The sequence below is a fragment of the Chelonus insularis genome, unplaced genomic scaffold, assembly GCF_013357705.1.
Source record: "Chelonus insularis isolate UGA/USDA-ARS -01 unplaced genomic scaffold, ASM1335770v1 contig_41_pilon, whole genome shotgun sequence".
NCBI lineage: Eukaryota > Metazoa > Arthropoda > Insecta > Hymenoptera > Braconidae > Chelonus > Chelonus insularis.
This window is the reverse complement of record NW_023276571.1, coordinates 1,225,930-1,245,347: the sequence shown is the minus strand read 5'-3', so window position 1 is coordinate 1,245,347 and position 19,418 is coordinate 1,225,930. Positions and strand designations below refer to the sequence as shown.

Sequence of the window (19,418 nt, the reverse complement as noted above, 5' to 3'; positions counted from 1 at the left end):
CTAGACAAAAAACTAAACAAAGTTAAAATTACATGTAAATAAATATGAAAAAGTAAACAAAAAAAAATGATACGAAACCATTTTTTCTGTAGCAAAATGCCAGTAGAGTATAAGTGGATAGTAGTTACAGACATGATGATCAGACTAAAAAGTAGTGAGGTCGCGTGGCAAACTGGTAGACAGAGGAGATGGTATATCGTAGGCGGGTTAAAACAACAGGTGTACGGTGAGTGGGCCGATAGCACGGAGGGAAAACTACCACCGCCCTTCCGACTCGTTCCACCCTTCCAACCAGAAGTTGCGGTTATATGCCAGGGGTTGTTGACGAGGAAGTGTTGGAGTGTGTATTACATGATTGAAAATAGAAAACCGCGAAAGATTTGTCACACATTCTCCTTCAAATATCGAATCAACATTTTATGAGACGTTTTAATTGAATTTAAATTATTCCCAGTGGTTATCACTCTATTTATCGCAGCAATTGTTTCACTGGAGATCAGACATTTTATCGACTAATACTGTTTACACAGATATTAATTAGTTCATTAGTTCATGAAATTATCACTCATGTCTTTAAAAAAAATTTATTTCATTCTTTGAGGATATTTAGATACTTTGTGATCCTCAAATGTAAATTTTGTTATAAAAAATAATTAATATGGAACTGTTATCAAATCAGTGAGTTTTGATTCTGGTTTGATGGTTTCAGTGAACTTTTTATTAGATAGCAAATAATATTGTCCCAGGAAAATTAGTTATTAAAATACAAACATCCTCTTTGAAATTGAAACAATAAAGATTATGAAAAATCAGTGGACATAGTAAGTTGTTTTATTATAACTAAATAATCAGTGAATATATTCACTGATTCTGTAATCATTTTCATGATTTTTATTGTTTCATTTTTCAAGAGTTAACAGTCGAAAGATAGTAAATTTAAGTTCTCAAGTTATTGATTACTAAAGATAGTTATTATTGTCATGGAAATGTTGTTAAGTTAATTTTTTATTAAATTCTACTAGTGGATTAATTTACTATACACTCAGAGAAATATATAGTTGCACTCGAAAAATAATTAAATGTGAACAAGTAATATTTTTTTGGAGTTGACATGGTAATATTCTTTTAGTTCTGATAGTTACCTAAAATAATTCATTGAAAGAAAATATTTTTATTGTGCTCAACGAAACTCAACAACTAATTTTCAGAGTGTATTGCTTTATTAAATCCAGATCGGTAATCCTGATTGATCTTTAGGTATACCCAATTGAAATTTTGTAGTCAAGTTGTTTGGTTTGTTGAAAGTCATCTCAATAAGATAGAAATCATGGTTGAATATTTTTTAGATTTTATTGAAATAAAGAAATAGTACATTTCACACCTAGGGAGGGAAAGTAGTCTAGCCCAAAAACGAAAAAAAATTTTTTTCATCCATTTTCCAATTATTCATGATCTTTGCAATAATGGTATTTAATTCTTCAAAGTGTCCCTCCAAGGACCTTATTGAAATAGCACCAGAGTTGTTGAGTAAGTTTCAAAGATATCTGCCTACTATGAAACAAGCTTCCTGACCTTCCTCTATATATATGTATATATATCTAGGTATTATTATATATGTGTACATTGAAGCTGTATTCGAGGTATATGCGAAATTATATTTTCTGACAATGAAACACATTCTGTAGATGAAACCAGTAGGATAATGCAAGTGATAGATAGGTGGAGAGGTAGTTGAGCGCAAAAGCGGTGTAGTATAGATGTGTATGCGCGCCCTTATTCGACTCTTTTGTCTAGACGTCCATTCTCTAGCTGCACATTATCAGGCCTATTGTCCCTCACATTGTTACCCCTACCTCATCGTCTCATTGTTTTGCAATTTCCCCCACTTAACTGATACGCTCACCTAACGATAGTAGTTTTGGCTATAAGGGTTGAACAGGTACAATGTATGTCAGCTGTTTTCGTCATGTTTTTTCGTGTGAAAATGTTTACATTTTTCTAATTCATCCTGCACGTGTTTGATAAAATTATTTCAATACTTTATCGTTTTCTTGAGCTCCCTAAAGATTAAAATTTCATCACAGAATCAGGGTTGATGTTTAATTAAAGGGGTTGTGAGTTGGATTGTTTTTTTTTCGTATCGTAATGAACATTGTTATTTAAATTTTTTCGATGAATAAAAATTGCTTTGATTTGAATTCATTTATTTTTGAGACAATTTTGAAACTTTTTATTTATGCAAATAATTTTTATTCAATTATTAACTTATTGTAATGGGGTTGATTTTTTGAATTCTTGAATTTATCACATCTTTACGTTTTCAGATATTTTAAAGCATATTAGAAGGCTTGAAAATAAATGTATGTACGTACAATTTTTTTGATAATATAATTTTATTATTAATATTGGTAAGATTTATAAATGTCTTGAAGGAGTTGACAAATGAAGTTGAAAATAGATTGAATGAATTAAAAGATTGTCAAAAATATTCATGATACCAATTGACATTTGAGTGCTTTTCATTGTGATGAAATGTAATTCATCTCTATTACCCTCCTGCAGTCTCATATAAATTCATATACTTTGGTGTAGCGTGTTGTCTGGCCTTTACGATCTGTATCTCCTTTGTATCCTATCTTCTCACCAATTCTCTTCAGAATAAGCGTGTAGGCAGCCGTTCTATTTTGTGACAATATAGTTTCCAAACTTTTAACAGGTTCCTTTGTCTGTATGTCCATTCGCGTGATCCATAGAATTTTGTGCTCTTCACAACTCCATCTATCACATTGTATTGACCAATTCTACGTTATTTCTCTTGTCCATGTTCTCTTGAAACGTTTTTTAAACTTTTGAAGCCACTAAGTGGATTAGTTTCAATTATTTAATCAATATTGCTATAAAATCATTTAATCATATTAATAAATTGATTTAACTAAAACTTTATTTATGAATTAATTTAAATATTAAAAAAGTGTTTGTATAAAGTTGATGATGACAGCAACATTTTGAATACATAGTAATTTTGATAAAAGATCTTTTGTTTTATTCCATTTTTCCTCGTCGAATAGTTTTTTAATAAAAATTTTGTCTTGCATCATCATTACAGCATGTGAGACAATGTAAGATTGAATACATAACTAACATAACCTATAACTTTAATCAGGGGTGAATAAAGCCACACAACCCCTTTTCGGTTGCGGCACTGCGTCAAGGCGAAGAATGGAGATGAGGATGTAGCCGAGTATCGGCATTGTTTCCAAACAAAGCGCGCCTTTCATACCCCCCTGAGCACACCCCATCATCCCTACGTCTTTCCCCTCATCAACCCCCCCTTGTCGTCATCCACGGCCCACAACGCCCGCACTACCTTTCGCCATTCCCCCCGACTCATGCACGACTCCCCACAGCTTTTCACTCATTTGACACGCAAAGAAAAGTCAGGCGAACCAGCATTGTGGCGACTACCACCCCGCACGACCCATTGTTGCCACACCAATACTACTCATCCAAGTCATCCTTGCTTTCCACCTCTACCTCATCTCTTCTTCTTCTTCTTCTTCTTGTTCTTCTTCTTTGGTCCTTTCTACATTTCTACAGTCCATGAGTCAAACTCGACAGTTGACTGTACCTCTGATGACAGCATCGGCACTTGTTTGTCAGTTCAAATCAGACTGATGAACGCTGCCCTCTCAATTCTCTATGTATTGTTCAAACATGTCAGCCATATGAGCTTTTTTTTTTTTTTTAAAAAAATAATAATGGATGAAAAGTTCAAAATATTTTTCGAAATTTTTTTGTTTTAGATTTAAATTGATAAAAAAACAATCATTTATGAGTGAGTTGTTTATTTAAAAAAAAATTATTGATGGAATAAAATAATGTAGAGATAGAAAATAATTTTTTATTAGAGATAAACTAAAAACGAATCAATGCTGCTGTAAAAATAATTCTAGCCAGAAAATTTTTTTTTCTAAAAATTTGGTAGTGAATAATAGCGAGTAATAGCTAAAGAAATTAAGCGATATTAAGTTTATTTTAATTGTTAATTAATTATTCTAAATCCTCCATTTTGCCCCATTGTTATAGACAGAGAGAAAAGAAGTGCAAATTTTGATCCAATGAATGTTAACCAGTCTACACTAGAATTGTAATATTTATTATTTATTTTTACATAGTTCACAATTTTAATTGATGATAAAATTTTTATAAGAAAAAATTGTTATGTATTTTTATTAAAATATTGCTAATTGCCATTTTAGTATCCAAGGCTAACATTTATTGGAGTAAAATTAACACTTTCTTTCCATATATTTTACTCTTCTTCCAATTATATTCATTATTGCATTATAATTGTTACTTCAAAGTGATAAAATTCTTAAATTATTTGTCATCATCAATCTAGGCTACTTTAAGAGTTTTGATTATCTTGTATTGCACAAATTTCTTGATCCTTCTGAATTGACCAAAGATATATCCAAAGTAAATCTTGAATCTAGAAATTATCCATCAACATTGACTCATAAAAATCCCTAGAATCGCAAAATATAACTAATCAAAAAGATCCCTAGTTTACGGTACATATTTTATTGTCCTTTTCAAACGATTATAGATAATTTTTTAATTATTACTAATTAATTGAATAAAATATTATAAATCATTTCAATTATTCAATATTTTAAATAATGATAAAAATGAATTGACAAAAAAATTTTTCTCTATTGACATAAATCATGAAGACCAATATTACATTTAATAACCTCGACTAACAGTAAAATATAATTCGGAAATACTCGGGAAATTTTTAACAAGCACCTTCGAAAAAAAGAAGCAGTTTTTATAGTTTTTCCATTCTCCCTCGCCATTTTATTTTAGTCCGATTTTTCCTCTATACTTTTGGAAGGAGGGGCAACGGGGGGGAAGGGGGAAATCGCTGTTGAAGAAAAGCTCATATAAGCCATAACAAACTATTCAAGAGTCAACGAATGAAAAATCAATGGTAGTAGGGTGGCATGGACGGTCCAGAGCGAGAGAAAAGCGGAGAGTGAGGTGGTTTAGTGAATGGAATATTATTGGGGCATCCTTTCACGCGGACTCGACGGAAGCTAGGAGACCTCATCTAGTGACTGTATGGTTGGTGTTCACTCTGGCAATACTCCCTATTGAACAGAAGACTACTTCCTGTATATCTGTATAGCTGATACATAAATACACACACGCATTCTTCAATGTATACTTTGTCAGTGTAGGGCATATATTCTTGTATCCAGACAGACGTTTAGACACGTACGCACTACTATTATGCCTTGTATTTATGTTTATATACATTTGGTGATAAAAGCAAAGGAGAGGAGGATAGAAGAGGGGCAAGATCGGTAGTAATATATACATTGTATACATATATTTGTATAGGTTCTTACATTTCATGATTTATCACGCAGCTTTCAGCTTGCTCAAAGCTCTGAAAGCGTACAGATTGATAAAAGATATATAATGGAGGATGTGAAATAGAGAAACTCGATTCGATGTATAGGGAGTGACGATAGAGAAATGCCGGAAAAGGATAGACATCGTCATCGTTGTTGTTGTCGTCGATTTTCTGTTCAAAACTCTTTTTATCGTATATAAGAGATAAGTTGTATTATGAGGGTCTGTACCTGTATGTGAAAAACTTAATATAGCTAAAATTACGTGAATTTTATTATCCAAAAGTTTATAGAGGACACAAATTTATTCTTATAATAATATCTTATTAAATTGATGAACAGAAATGATCTAATACAAACTAAAAATTACGTTAAAATCAATAAAAATTATTCTTTTACTTGAAGAATTAATTTTAATCCAATTTGAGATTAATTTCACTATGTTTTACCCTCATTGGCAATTTTTAATGGTTCTAAGCAACTACAATTTTTTTTAAAGTAAATTCTATCTTAATAAATAATTTTTGGTTTAAAACTTTTTTTAGTCAAGAAAAAAATTTATTTCGCTGTTTATTATACAGTCATTATAAGAAAAATTTGTTATTTATATTCAATTAAATTTTTTATTTATTTCTATTGAAAAAATAAATCAATTCCTGTGTTAAAAAAATTTTTTTTCTCAAGAAAATATTGTTAATAACAATTTATTTATTTTAATAATAACAGTAATTAAGTTATATATATTTTATTTAATAAAACAGTGACATTCAATTGTATTTTTAAGAAACAAACTACTGAATATTGACTAATTTACAGTGAATAGTCACTAAATATTACAGTTATAAGTATACAACCGTGAATAACTTCTGTTTGAATCACTGGATTGAAAATACAGACAAAATTAGCACGATTCATTACTATTATCAGTGAATTATATCTATTGAGTGAATGATAAAATTTATCAATAGTAAATTAGATAGATCCAACAAAAAATATATTTCTTTATAAGAAAGTACAAATAGCAACAAACTAGTAATACAGTCTCAATTATTTAATAAATAGTTTTATTTACATAAAAAAAAAGGTCCATTCGATTGTTAAATTTAAATAAAAAGTTGTCTGTAAAGCAATGTGTCGGAACAAATCTCGATAATTTCACTAGTAAATATTTTTCTAATAAAATTTATTAATAAAAATGAAAAAAAATGATTTTTTTAAATAAACAAATTACTTATAAATTTATGAATATTTTTGTTAAATTTTTTTAAGAATAGAAATAAGTAGTATTACCTGATTTTAGTCTGACATTAAATAATCCTAAAAAAGTAGTTTTAAATATGATCTTAATTTAATATGAATCATTTAATATTACTATTCGATTTTTATGAAATATTTATTAAACGATTAATATTTGCATAAAAATGAATTTTGTATCAAATAAAATAAATAATTGAAAAGAATTAATTTTAGACGAATAAATATATATTTCTTGGAATGAATGAAGATGAAGAAAATAAAAATAATAAAAAATGGATAAATTATCACACTGATCAACTGAAGAGTCTCTAGAGTAAACACAAAGTTAGAAGGGTGGATTTGAGGTTTATCGTATTATTATACTGTAGTTATGGGCCCTTTCATCGGCATAGTTATTACTCTCATCTCAACCAAATGTACATAACTCACAGTAGGATATGAAGTACTAGCTCAATGATTCATAATCATCCAGATAAAGCACCTACTGATAACAGATTTGACATACAGAATGTGTTAATGTAAATTTGATTTAACCCTTCTTATATTCTCCATCTGTTGTGCACATGAAGTAACATAGATTAGAGTGATCTATTCGATGAGATAATTATGCGGAAAGATTACATCTTCATAACATCATCACACATTATTAAACCCAACTGTTATGCTTTTTTTTTCTCTCTCTCTTTAGTCAATTTAATATGTTATTTCTAAATAAAAAATGCTAAAAAAAAAAAATGAAAAGAATAAAACTCAATAGATTTCATTAGAGACGATTAATGAAAGAAGCTTTCATGTCAATCCACTGATCAGTAGAAAAATGGGGCTACATTTTTCATGGAGATTGATTTAAGCATTGAAAAGAAACAATAAATAAATTTCAAGTAGTTATAGAGGATAGAATATAATCCAGTGGAAACGAAAACTCGGATCGTAAGTACAATAGACTGGCGTCGTCATATCTCGATTATCTTGCAGTATGGATCTCATTGTGATCGCGGGGAGGCCAAGTCAGCTATTATGTTTATTAAGTTGGCCGGACGAAAAGGGGTGGGTTTGAGAGGCTGCGAAAGTGAGGAGAGGAGAGGGGGAGGGAGAACTGGTGAACAAGCGGTACCCGCGCTTTACCAAGGGGGTGGGCCGAGGGTTAGGAAGCAGGGGTGTATTGTCCCGCGCATTGTCTGCCCTATTGTGTGACATCACGGCCCGATAACTGCCGATAAGACCGCGACCAAAGCTACGTCAGTGTATACCCGCGTGTGTGCTGATATAAAAGAAATGATATATACTTTCGAATATATGTAGACACAATTGTATTATTTCATCATTGAAATTCATTTGTTGAAAAATTGTGGAATAGAAAAAATTAATTTTTTTTTTTTAAATTATGGTAGGAGGGAGATAACAAAAGATGTGATTATTGGAGGATTATTGTAAAAATAAGTAAACTCTTGAGAATTCTTAAACTTGTGTGGTATTATTTCATAGTTCTCAATTTATTTTTTAAATATACAGTTGGAGTTACTGAATTAAAAGGAGAATAAAATTTTTTACAATTTTATTAAGATAAAAAAAACTAATAGATAGACAAAATAAAAAATCATTTTAAATAGAAAAAAAAATATTTATGTAAAGAATTAAATGTTTTTTTAAATTATTTAGACCTGATTTTGAATGTTACCTTGATGTTTATCTATATATATATATATAATCATCTTATCTATATTAAAATGAAATAAAATCATTTCTGATTGTTGAAAACTACCCTTTAATATAAAATTAAAATAATAAAAAAAGGGTAAAATAAAACCTATGGGATTAGTGTGTTTTAATAAACAAAAAATATTAATGATGTTTTAATAAACTAATAAATTAAAAACATTATTAATATTTGTAAAGCTTGTTTTAATGAATTAAAAAATTTTTTTAATTTTCTAAATTGCTAACACGTCCCACTTCGTACAGTATACCCTTTCTTCTCGCTTGTTTATTATTAAAAAAAAATTATTAGTAAATTTGAAATAAAAATAGAAATAAACAATTTAATAAATTCAAAGTTTTTATCGGAAAACTTTTATGTATTGATTTCAAAGTAGCATTGTCGTAGTCTTAGGATCTTAAGCAGTAGTTTGAAAGATAAAGAATCATTAAAAGGCAGTCTTGATCATGGAATAGGTTGTAAATGTGGTAGTGGGAAGTAGGTGAAATAGAATATATTTTATATAGCGACGAAGGAAGAGAGTTACAGAGTAAAGTACGAAGCTGGCCGTTTTGTGCACGGTACGCAAAAGATGCCTTTGAATCCTTAATTCCCTTTGAAACTCTCATTCTGCCGGGAACGAGCAGTATTATTCGGCTGAATGACGTATTGAGCGAGTTTTGTATAGCATATAGAATATGGTGGCAGCTCGTGGCGCGCCTTGTAGCTCATCATGTTCATCTTTACGTTTTGTTTTTTATTTTTGTTCTCAATCTTTATGTTATCTTCTTCTTCTTCATCTCCTTCATTTTTGTTGATTCTTCACGTGATTATCGTTGCTTTCTATTCCAACAAATAAAACAGTAAATACTGAAGTTTAAGTTTTTAATAAAATATTTCTATCAATGATATCATTACAATCAATAAAAATCAAGTATTTATTTTGCTTCTATTCTTAAATGGTTTAATTAAATAATATAGACGTGGTTCAAGGATTAATCGTTTTAGATATTGCATCTTTGAATAAGCTAAAAAAAATTGCGATATCACTTAATTTTAAATTCACATTCAAGCCTCAATCCCTGAAGTAGTTTTAATCATTGCCCTATTCATAGGACATTCACATTCATTGCTTTCAAAGTGGATTTTGTAAGAAATGAAAATTTAATGATAGTTTTTTTTTTTAGAATAAAAATTTTTCAATTAAACTTATTTATTAAATTAAGTAGACGAATGATAATTTTAATTAATAAGTATAGCTTTGATCAACAATAAATATAAAATCAGTTTTATTATCATGTTAATATAAAATTAATACCATTTTTTACTGATAAAAAAATTTTAGATACTTTTAAAATAAGCTCATAACAATTACTGTAAATTAGTAATTATTTATTTTAGAATAAGTAAAGAAATTTATGAACATAATCCTTAACTTTTACGATTTTTAATATATGTAGATGACTCCACAAGTAGCCCAGGACGATTCTTAGCGAAAAATATGTTTTGTCGAGATCGAGAGTCGAACCTGGGACCTTCTGGTTATGCTATCCACTACTTGCTGTTTTACCATTTAAGCTTATCTTATCAATCCACACATTTCACTTCAAATCGTTCCTGTATTTGTCAAACATGATTTTCCAAATCGAATTATTTACTACTTAAATGTAATCCTCTGTACCATTAGTTTATTTTTAGTCATGTTTCCTAATTGGAACTGTACCCGATTGATTTAATGAAATAACAAGTTCAAATATTTTATTGATAATTTCAAAGGATCATCATTGCTTTTTTTTAATGAATGAATGACTATTCACTGCTTCCAAGTATTAATCACTGACTGAGTCAGTAGTAGGTTTAATTCTAAGAATCTATGAGTATTCATTGATTTCCCTAGAACGAAGCAGGATTGGAATATTACTAGCCCAACAGTAGGCTAATATCTTCAATCATCTTCCAATTAATTCAAAGCATAATTCATTCATTTAATTCTTCATTAACTTTTCATTAGGAAGTTATTATCATAAAGTTGATTTTTGATATTTTTAATTCTGTCATATCTTAATGTTTCGAGACATTTGAAAGTATATTAGAAGGTTTAAAAAATATAATTGCACAACTAATTCATGAAATATATTTAATAATAATCCATCACAATAATTATTTATTGGTGAAAGATATTTTTTTGATCGTCAGTATGTTAAGTGCAATATCGAGTATCCCGAAAATTGGAATGTAGACCAAAGAGATTGAGTGAAAGATCCCAAAGAGTAACGACAAATCTAAAGTAGTAGATAGCAAATAGAAGGGCTCTGTTAACAGATAGGAGCGGGAAAAAGAGGGGTAGATGATTCGTGCACAAGGTACAGTCCATATTCGTGCATTGTGCAGGCACGTTCCATCGCGTTCTCAACTCAACTGAACTCGACTCAACAGTGGAGACACAATAGATGGTATGAATAAGTATAACAGACAGACACCGGTATAGACAGACACAGGTAGCTTAGGCCACAGTATGTGAATGAGGAACCCATTTGATAACACGCCTCCACAGCCACCCAGGTCCATTGTGTCGCTTCCTATTCAACTGCTCTATGCCCTCCACTCTCTTGCCCCCTCGGTCCCTCTTTCGTTCTTTCCTTTGCACCTTCGCCTTGTTTGGTATCGATGCAGAATTTGCAAAATTTCTTTTTTCACTCCTTGCTATTCAATCGAAAAGAATAACTCTTATATATATAGATATATATAAACATATTCTCTTCGATTCAAAATACACAATAGGTTTTAGAAGAAAATAATTAGAGTGAATTAAGTTGGGATGAAGTAAGTTCAGGTTTAATTAATTGAAGAATGCCGTGTTTTCAGCATTGATAATTAATGAGATAGAAAACGGATTTAAGTTTGGATAATAAAAAGTTTTTTAGCAAGAAAAAAAATTATTGATTTGCTTCGTTAAAAAATTTTTATTTAGATTTATAAATTAAATATTAAATAAGAAATATAATATAATTTTTATGTGTATTGAATATTTATAAACTCAAAAGAGAGATTTTAGTTTGCAGAAATTTTTCATTAATAATAATCTAAGAATTCTTTTTATTCAAAGTATATAATGAAAGAAAGCTCTGTCTTATCAAAGGTTCGAAAGCATTCTATTTTAACATAAAGGTTTTGTATTCACTTTATTGTTTATTCAAATAAACTTCTAGGGATTCTCATAATTAGAATAAACAATAAGAATGTTTCATGAAAAAAGTAGATGATAATTTAAAAAATAGAATATAACAATAACAATAATAAATTTAATTTCAAAAATAGTGTTTACTCTATTAACCATAAATTTAAACTATAAAAAAACTTTACAATAATTTTTTTTTTGTACTCAATTTATAAAAAAAAATTAATATTGCTGACAATTATTAAATTATTTAATTTAATTGAACAATAAAAATAAATTAATGAAGTTTGTTAAAAAAAAGTAGTAGATGAAATTTTTAGCACCAAATAGTTTTACTAATTTAATTGTTGGAGATTATTTTTTAATAATAAATATATAAATATATATATGTATATATATATATCAATTACCAAGTAAAAGCCGCATATACAATGCTCTAATATGGCGTTGTACATCGAGCACCGATAACAATGAGACAGAGACAAAGCCCAGCTACAATGCTGATGTTGAACTCGACTGATTTCGACGATTTTTGGCCTTTGCATGTGCATCGCGCATTTCCCAACAATAATTCCCGCATACGTAATCATCGTATGGGCTCGAAGCTTCAGTACATCACTAATCCAGAGGTTCTCACATAGAATAATACCCATCATTCATCCCCTTCATCTTTAATTCAATAAATAATCATTTCTTCAATCATTTGATAAATATTTTGTTTTTATATTTTAATTAACTGTCTTTGTATGTCATCAATAATCCCGTAATTGAGTGACTATCAATTTTTTTATTCATACAAAATTTCCATAAATGAAAATGCTCGAGTGAGCACCCCTGGGAGTGTACCTGAATAGATACATTGTGCCGAGGCGGCCTATTGACGGGCGATTGTTCCTTTAACAATAACAACAGTATCTGAATAGTCGTGCACATCTCGTACGCACTTGCTCACCATGAGAGTGCGAGCACACTTGTGCAGGTGAATACATTGATAAGAGTGATAAGAGCAAAAGAGATAGTGAAACAAGTGAATTTGTATATGCGTAGTGTCATGTGCGTGTGTGTCTGTATACACGCGGTACAAAATACACCTGGGAGGGAGGGTGGGATTGGATAGAATTGAGCTAGAAACGTATGAAGTGATGAAGAGGTAAATGGATGAATTGATCTGTATCAGTCTTTAGGATAACATGTCAAATCAACCAGATATTTACCTGCATTTCAGTTTCAATTATTTTCATAATTATTCAATTATTCCTGTTGTATTATATATTAGATCACAGGACATGTTGGATTGATTAATTATGTTTATTAACACTACACTTTGTTTTGATCTTAAGATCAATTAGGAACAAAAAGAATAAATCATCTAGAAATAATGGTAATTTTAATTTAAATATTGTAAGAATAAGTTAGACTTTTATATTTTGGTTTATTTAAATAAATTTTTAAGTACAAAGGTTGAGCATTACTCGTCTAATTGATGAAAAATATGTTGACAAAAATAATGAGCAATAAAGAAAGATTATTTACAGTTTAGTTCATTCTTCATTGAATGTCAACAATAAAAAATACAGTCAACAGGATTATTATTTTAAAATATAATTTTATTTTTCATCACTATAGCAACTATAAAAAATCATTTATATAAAATATCCTCTAAATAATTATTCATTTATTTATATTTTAAAATTGCTAATTTATTTGAATATCTGTCAATGCTTTAACAACCCAATATACATATCCTTCAAATAAATTTTAGTTAAAAGTAGTACAGTGAAAAAATTTTCAATTTATCGAATCTTTTGTGTTTTGTTAAGTAAGCGTACATTTTACATTTCATGTTATGAAATGTATACGTAGCAGTCGTGAAGAATAATCAAATGAGAATTTTTTGTTATTAAAAATAAAATTACCTCAACATTAGATGATACAGGTGATGAACGAATTATTAATGATAAAAATTATCAATACTTTGTTAATTAATTTCAGTTTGTAACTCATCTAATTTTTTGTTCACTGAACGATAACATAGATACATTTTTTTTTTTTTTATCTTTGGATCAAATCAGAAACGGTGATGGCTCTTTAAAGTCACATTCTTTGCAAATTCTCTGTAAAAAATAAAAAAAATTCATCATTAATAATTCGTTCATTAAAAATTTTTAATTAGATATCGAAAACAATCAGTTTGATTAATAATCATATGGTGATTTGCACTAAATTAATCGTCAAGTGGATTTTTATTTACCATAGGATAATCTTCTTTGAGTCCATGGTCTCCAAGTCTAAAATAAATTGATCTGTTAGCCATAAAATACCGAATATTATGTCTAGGTACAGAAGGTGTCCTCATCTGCCAACTAGGTTCTCTCAGGTTGGCCTCAAGATTTAAAATATCTCGATTTTTATAAAGTATTTTCAGTGGTGGTTCATCAGTGGTTGAATTTTGTGAAGTGATTGAATGTTGGTAACTCTTACCGGCAGGTCGGTAAAGTGGAGTTGGTGGTAACTGAAGGAGTTGCCGATAAAATAGATTCAAATCACAAAGGTCAGCCGCTAATCTAGATCTCTGTGGTGTTGAACGTGGTCTTCTTGGTTGTTGATTTGATGTACCATTTGCTGAGACATTACTGTCGGTATCATTGTTTGAATTGTCCTTATCTTTTGTTGGAGAAGTAGACCGTGATGAAACTGGTGATGATGATTGTGGTGTTGTGTAATTGCTACTACATAGAACCAAACTACTGATGCCGCTGGTGTTACTTGAATCACTTCTGGTACTTGGTGATAATGGCCTTGCATCTGGTTGCATAACTCTAAAGTCAATCCTGTTCATCATCAGGTGATTTGTTAAATTATTAAATTGGTCTAACTCCAACCCCGAAAGCGGTATAGCCATTGATAGCGCCATTTTCACGAATGTTTATTTTTATTCACTGTTTACACTTAATTATAACTTTACAAATTTAGCAATTTATCTCTTCTTTTTATTCCAACGCTTGTGATATATTTTACTATTAATTTTTTTTGAAATATTGCACAATTTTCGTTCAAGACACATCAACAAATAGCCTTTATATTAATTTTGTTGGAATAATTGATAACTTTATAGTCTGATAAGACTTAATATGACAGGAAGAAAGCTTTTCGGGTAATCAAATAAATGTCTAATGAACTGATTCTCACAATGTCAATGGACTAACTGATGATTAGCAAGTTATTAGAAAGGTAATTGATGCTTGAGTTTGTAGCTTTGTAATAGTATATTTAGGCTAAATAGAGATAGAAGTAGTTATTTACATTGTCAAGTAGGTATTTACACATGTATAGTTAGATGTTAATGTATCGAAACTCTCAGTAGAAACATTAGATCAGATATTCAAAGTATTGTTTTGACTTTGAACTCTATTGAATTTGAGTAGTAAAGGATATCAAAGTGATTTTCGATAATGCAGTATTTGAATGGGTGTTAATGTAATGGTTTAATTAAGAGAAAGAAAGTGATTCGGTATAGTTGATACGTTTAATTTACCAACAGAAAGTATTTTGTACACGAGAGGAATTCATTTGATATGATTGCCTAAAAATCAAGTGCTGTATCTTCATCATCAAGAGTTATGTAATGTTTTTGTGCTTATAGCAAAGCCCCAAAAAAAAAAAACAGTTGTAAATTGTGGAAGAGAAATGAAAAGAGAAAATATCTTGGGAAAGAGACAACTGATTTCCGCGTCCTCTCGTCGACCCATCCGGTGGCCTTAGCAACGCACATGCGCCCTTATCGTAGTATCCTCTCCTCTTTTGCTCGCGGGTGGTTGGGGATTGGCCCCAGAGTAACACCCCCTCATAATGGGTTCACCCGTCCGAGCAAGGCCGAGCGAGAGGAAGCAAGATGGAAATATCTACGTTGGCTCGAGGAGGGTTGCCACGTCGACGAGAGGGACGCGGTGAAAGAGGACTACGGAAGCCATATTGATTTCCCTATGTTTCTCCGTGTTGTTACTATAGCGCCCAGTGAGGGCGCAACCAAGAGTATACAAGGACTAAGTATGGACCCCCTTTACTCTTCCCTTCATCAACTTCCCCCTGTCTTTTTGAATAATCTAAATTCTCTCTAAACAATTTTTAAAATCGCACTGTCGAACTTTCAAGCGTTTCCAGGGAAATGAGGGCAAACAAAATTCGGGGCTGAAACTATAAAAAGATATGCTCTTTGCTGGATAAAAAATCTTTTCGGTTTGAGAATCAATGAAAGGTCGTGGAGCTTTTTATCACAGATTTTAATTTAATTATTTTACATTTATTTAAGTAGATGACATATTTTTGCATTTTTGGTTGCAAGTATTTATTGTCTGTAATTCAAGATATTTAATAATAATTGGAAGAAATGTGATGGTAGAGTAATTTTATATTATTATAATTTTAGAGTATTTTAAATAACAACACAATAGGAAATGATTGGATCTATAGATTGTTAAAAGGATTTTAGATAATGTGAACAATAAAGTCGAATAAAAAAAATTCAAATGTATCCAATTTCATAGGATTTCCTGATATTTCTCATAAACTCACCTATCATATCATGATGGCTTTAATAACAACGAATAAAAGTGAGAAACAAAAATTTATCAAAACTTTTCACGAATTTTTAATTTTAATAAAAATATAATATTCACATTATTATGATTTAAGATCATCAAATTTACTCTAAATTCCATAAAATTAATATTAATTGGAATGTTGATGAACAATATTTTTTATAAATATTAAAGAATTATTATTCAACAAATATTGAGTGAAAAAAAAATCGGTTTAGTATTTTTATCAACCTGATCAACATCTCCAACAAATTGTCATTTGAATCCACTTGTTGGTTCCAATCAATTCAAAGACATGCTATTAAATATTGAAACAGTGATGTAGGTGATATTTGATAGATGATAGTGAGCATGTAAGTTCTGGATTTAGGTACAGCATCTGGGTGGTCAAACTTGCCACCCCGCATCAGCTGCATCACTTCCCAGACAGTGTTCTTCCTCTTTTATCTCACTCTCCTCCTGGTATGTAGCTAATCGTGATAGAGAAAGAGAGTAAAAATAGCGTGGTTGTTACCTAGTGATGCATGGCTCGGTAATAGCTACAATACAACCAGCTTACAAGAGGGGTTTCGCTTCCATCCTGCCGGGCGACTTGAGATTTATTGCCCTCGAGCGGATTGCGGATTCCCAGATTCCCGGTTTGTCCTTATAAATGGTATCCTATTAATTGACCCCACTCACGAGGGCGTGAGGAAGAAAACAAGTGAGTAAGAGAGAATATAAGTGAGAAGACACTTCTAAAGGGTGACTAGATAACGATCGTTAATGCTCTTAATGGTATATACATCAACCGTGGAATATTTTTCCCTTGACATCACATCAATTGTCTGGGTCAAGTTTTACGTCAAAACACTAGAACACTCACGCAATCTCAACTCGAGGAAAAACATTTCATTAAGTCCCTTGTTTGTAATGCTGTTGTTTTATAAATATTGCTTTTATTGAGCTTGATTGGTTTTTGGTTGGATTTTTGACAGATTCTTGGGTGTTTACATTTATCATTGTTGCTTTTGTGATGATTGATGGTGATAGGAAATCTTTGAGTACTTTTTTTTTTTTTTGGCAGTGGTTATAAATTTAGTGCTCAGTATTTTCTCTCTCTTTTTTTTTTTTTAAATTATTTGTTGGTTTGATAGAAAAAAAATTATAATTCATGGTAATAATAATATGGATGTATTTTTTTTATTGTTATGAAAAAGTACAAGACAGGATTCATTAGAGAAGAGTAACATTTTTTTTACATGGTTTGGAAGTTGTTGAAGCAATAAAAAAAAATAAATGGAGGAAAAGTAACTTTTGGAAAAAATTGTCTGTTCCATTTGAGAGTTGAATTCCACTTTTAGACAATCATCCTAAAATCTGAAATTTCACGAGTTGTTAGTTTCTAATGCTTTCAACAAGTAAAAAAAATCGAACTAATTTAAATACTTGTATTTTCAGATGAATTTAATCAGTTAAAAAAATAATAATAAATTTAGAATTATTTATAATAAAAAATTTACTTTGCTAAAAATTTAATAACATTTAATTGTGTTCACTTAATCCTGAATAGTTTTTATGCTCCATTTGAATATAACATTTATTATTCAAAATTTGACAAAAATTCTATTCACAATAAGAATAAAAATATTTTTCATGGATTCAATGAAATATTCATAAATCTCAACAGTAAGAATAATATAAATATAAGAATTATGCAAACTAGCTTTGATTACTAATAAAAATAGAAATTTCTATGAATTTAAAAAAAAAAAAATGTTTTCCAAGAGAAAACTTCTTTACTTCATACTCTTCAAAACTGCAATTAAAATAAGAACCACAAAAAAAAAAAGTTCCTTTAAAAAAAGTTTTTCAAGCTTCAATTTAAATTCTGCAGTTAATTTCTCTATCATCAAAGCTTCACAAATAAACTCTATTTGACTTAATTGAAGTTACGAGAGGCATACTTCTTCACATCTATCAAAAATCTTCAACTAAATCTTCCGACACTGAGGAAAAAATTTATTATAGACAATTTATATTTCTTTTCAACTAATAAAATCAAAATGTTTTAGGCCTTTTTTAAGTCGATTTAACTTTACTCGGATAAACTTACCATAATGTTGAACCAAATACCAAATTAAATCTTTTATTGTGAATATTTCAAATTCTTTTTATCAATTAATTGAACATTTTTCTGTCCAGCAAAATTTTTTTCTTAGCGTAAAATAAAAGAAAAAAAACAAAAAATTATTCATCTTTATTTTTAATGAATTTTTTTTTTGCAATAATCAAACTTTCAAAGTGGCACTGTCATCAGTTTAATAATATGTAAAACACTAGGATTATCGAGATTACTGTGTACAGACACATGTCATCATATAACAAGCGTTGCAGGGACACTATAATGAAACGTTTGGGAATCGTGTGCAAAGGAATTAAAGAGGGATGAAAATGAGTACAAGGACAGTGGAATAATAATTTTATGACGAAATCCTTTGAAGGGACGAGTGAAAATATTTCTTCATACTTGCTTGAATATTTCAATAAAGTCTGATGTTTGATAATATCCCCTCCAGTATTATTATTCTGAAGATCATTAAAATATTTATTAGCATCCAAGTCAAGCTCTTGGATGTTTTCTCACATAACATATTCAAAAGAAACTATTTATGAATGCTTAAATTGTTGTAAGTCATAAGAAGATGGAATATTTGCTCTTTAGTATGTACAAATGGATATTCAAGTGAAGCGCAAATTAGATGTCTGCTGTCTTTACGCTGTATCATGGGGAGACTTCGTTTGCGAGCAAGACGAGAATCTATCCCGCAATCCCACGAAACAAGGCTCTTGAATACGCTCACGCTCGACTTGATCCGTAGCCGGCTCAACAGACGAGAGCGTTTGCACAAACCAACCTACCAGATGTCGATCTGAATATTTTACCCTCCAAGAGATCAACGAACGAGAAAAACACAGAAACGTTGACAAAAATACCAACATTTATTTGTTATCAAAGTATCATTTTTTTAGTTTATTTATTGCGTCTTCGCTTCTGCGTCACTCAATATCTGCTCCAATTCTCTTTTCATCTTTCAAGCTTGAAAAAAAAATGAAATGAGTTTTTTGGAGTTTTTCTTCCCTTTTTCTTTTTTTTTAATTATTCAGAGATGGGTGATTAACTTTAAAAATGTGATGATGAGTTTTATATTATTAAAATAATTATTGCAATAATAATTCACCACAAGACTAGGTTTTTTAATATTTATTTACAAACAGTTCTTCAA

The 19,418-nt window shown here is 29.9% G+C and overlaps 2 protein-coding genes across 4 annotated transcripts in view; one reads left to right on the top strand and one right to left on the bottom strand.

Annotated features, from left to right (window-relative positions):
- Positions 1–19,418, top strand: part of SoxN (SoxNeuro) — a 224,783-nt gene that overhangs the window by 12,418 nt on the left and 192,947 nt on the right. The window lies entirely within an intron of this gene.
- On the bottom strand, positions 13,570–14,765 carry LOC118069532 (uncharacterized). Its single transcript, XM_035087708.1, has 2 exons — positions 13,806–14,765; positions 13,570–13,668 (listed from the first exon to the last, which is right to left on the bottom strand). The coding sequence occupies exons 1-2, from the start codon at positions 14,466–14,468 to the stop codon at positions 13,618–13,620; spliced, it is 714 nt and encodes a 237-aa protein (XP_034943599.1). The 5' UTR covers positions 14,469–14,765; the 3' UTR covers positions 13,570–13,617.

Coding starts and splice junctions, on each gene's coding strand:
- LOC118069532 (XM_035087708.1), bottom strand. CDS start 14,468: ATGGCGCTATCAATGGCTATACCGCTTTCGGGGTTGGAGTTAGACCAA. Junction 13,669..13,805: donor TCAAAGAAGATTATCCTATG/GTAAATAAAAAT, acceptor TATTTTTTACAG/AGAATTTGCAAAGAATGTGA.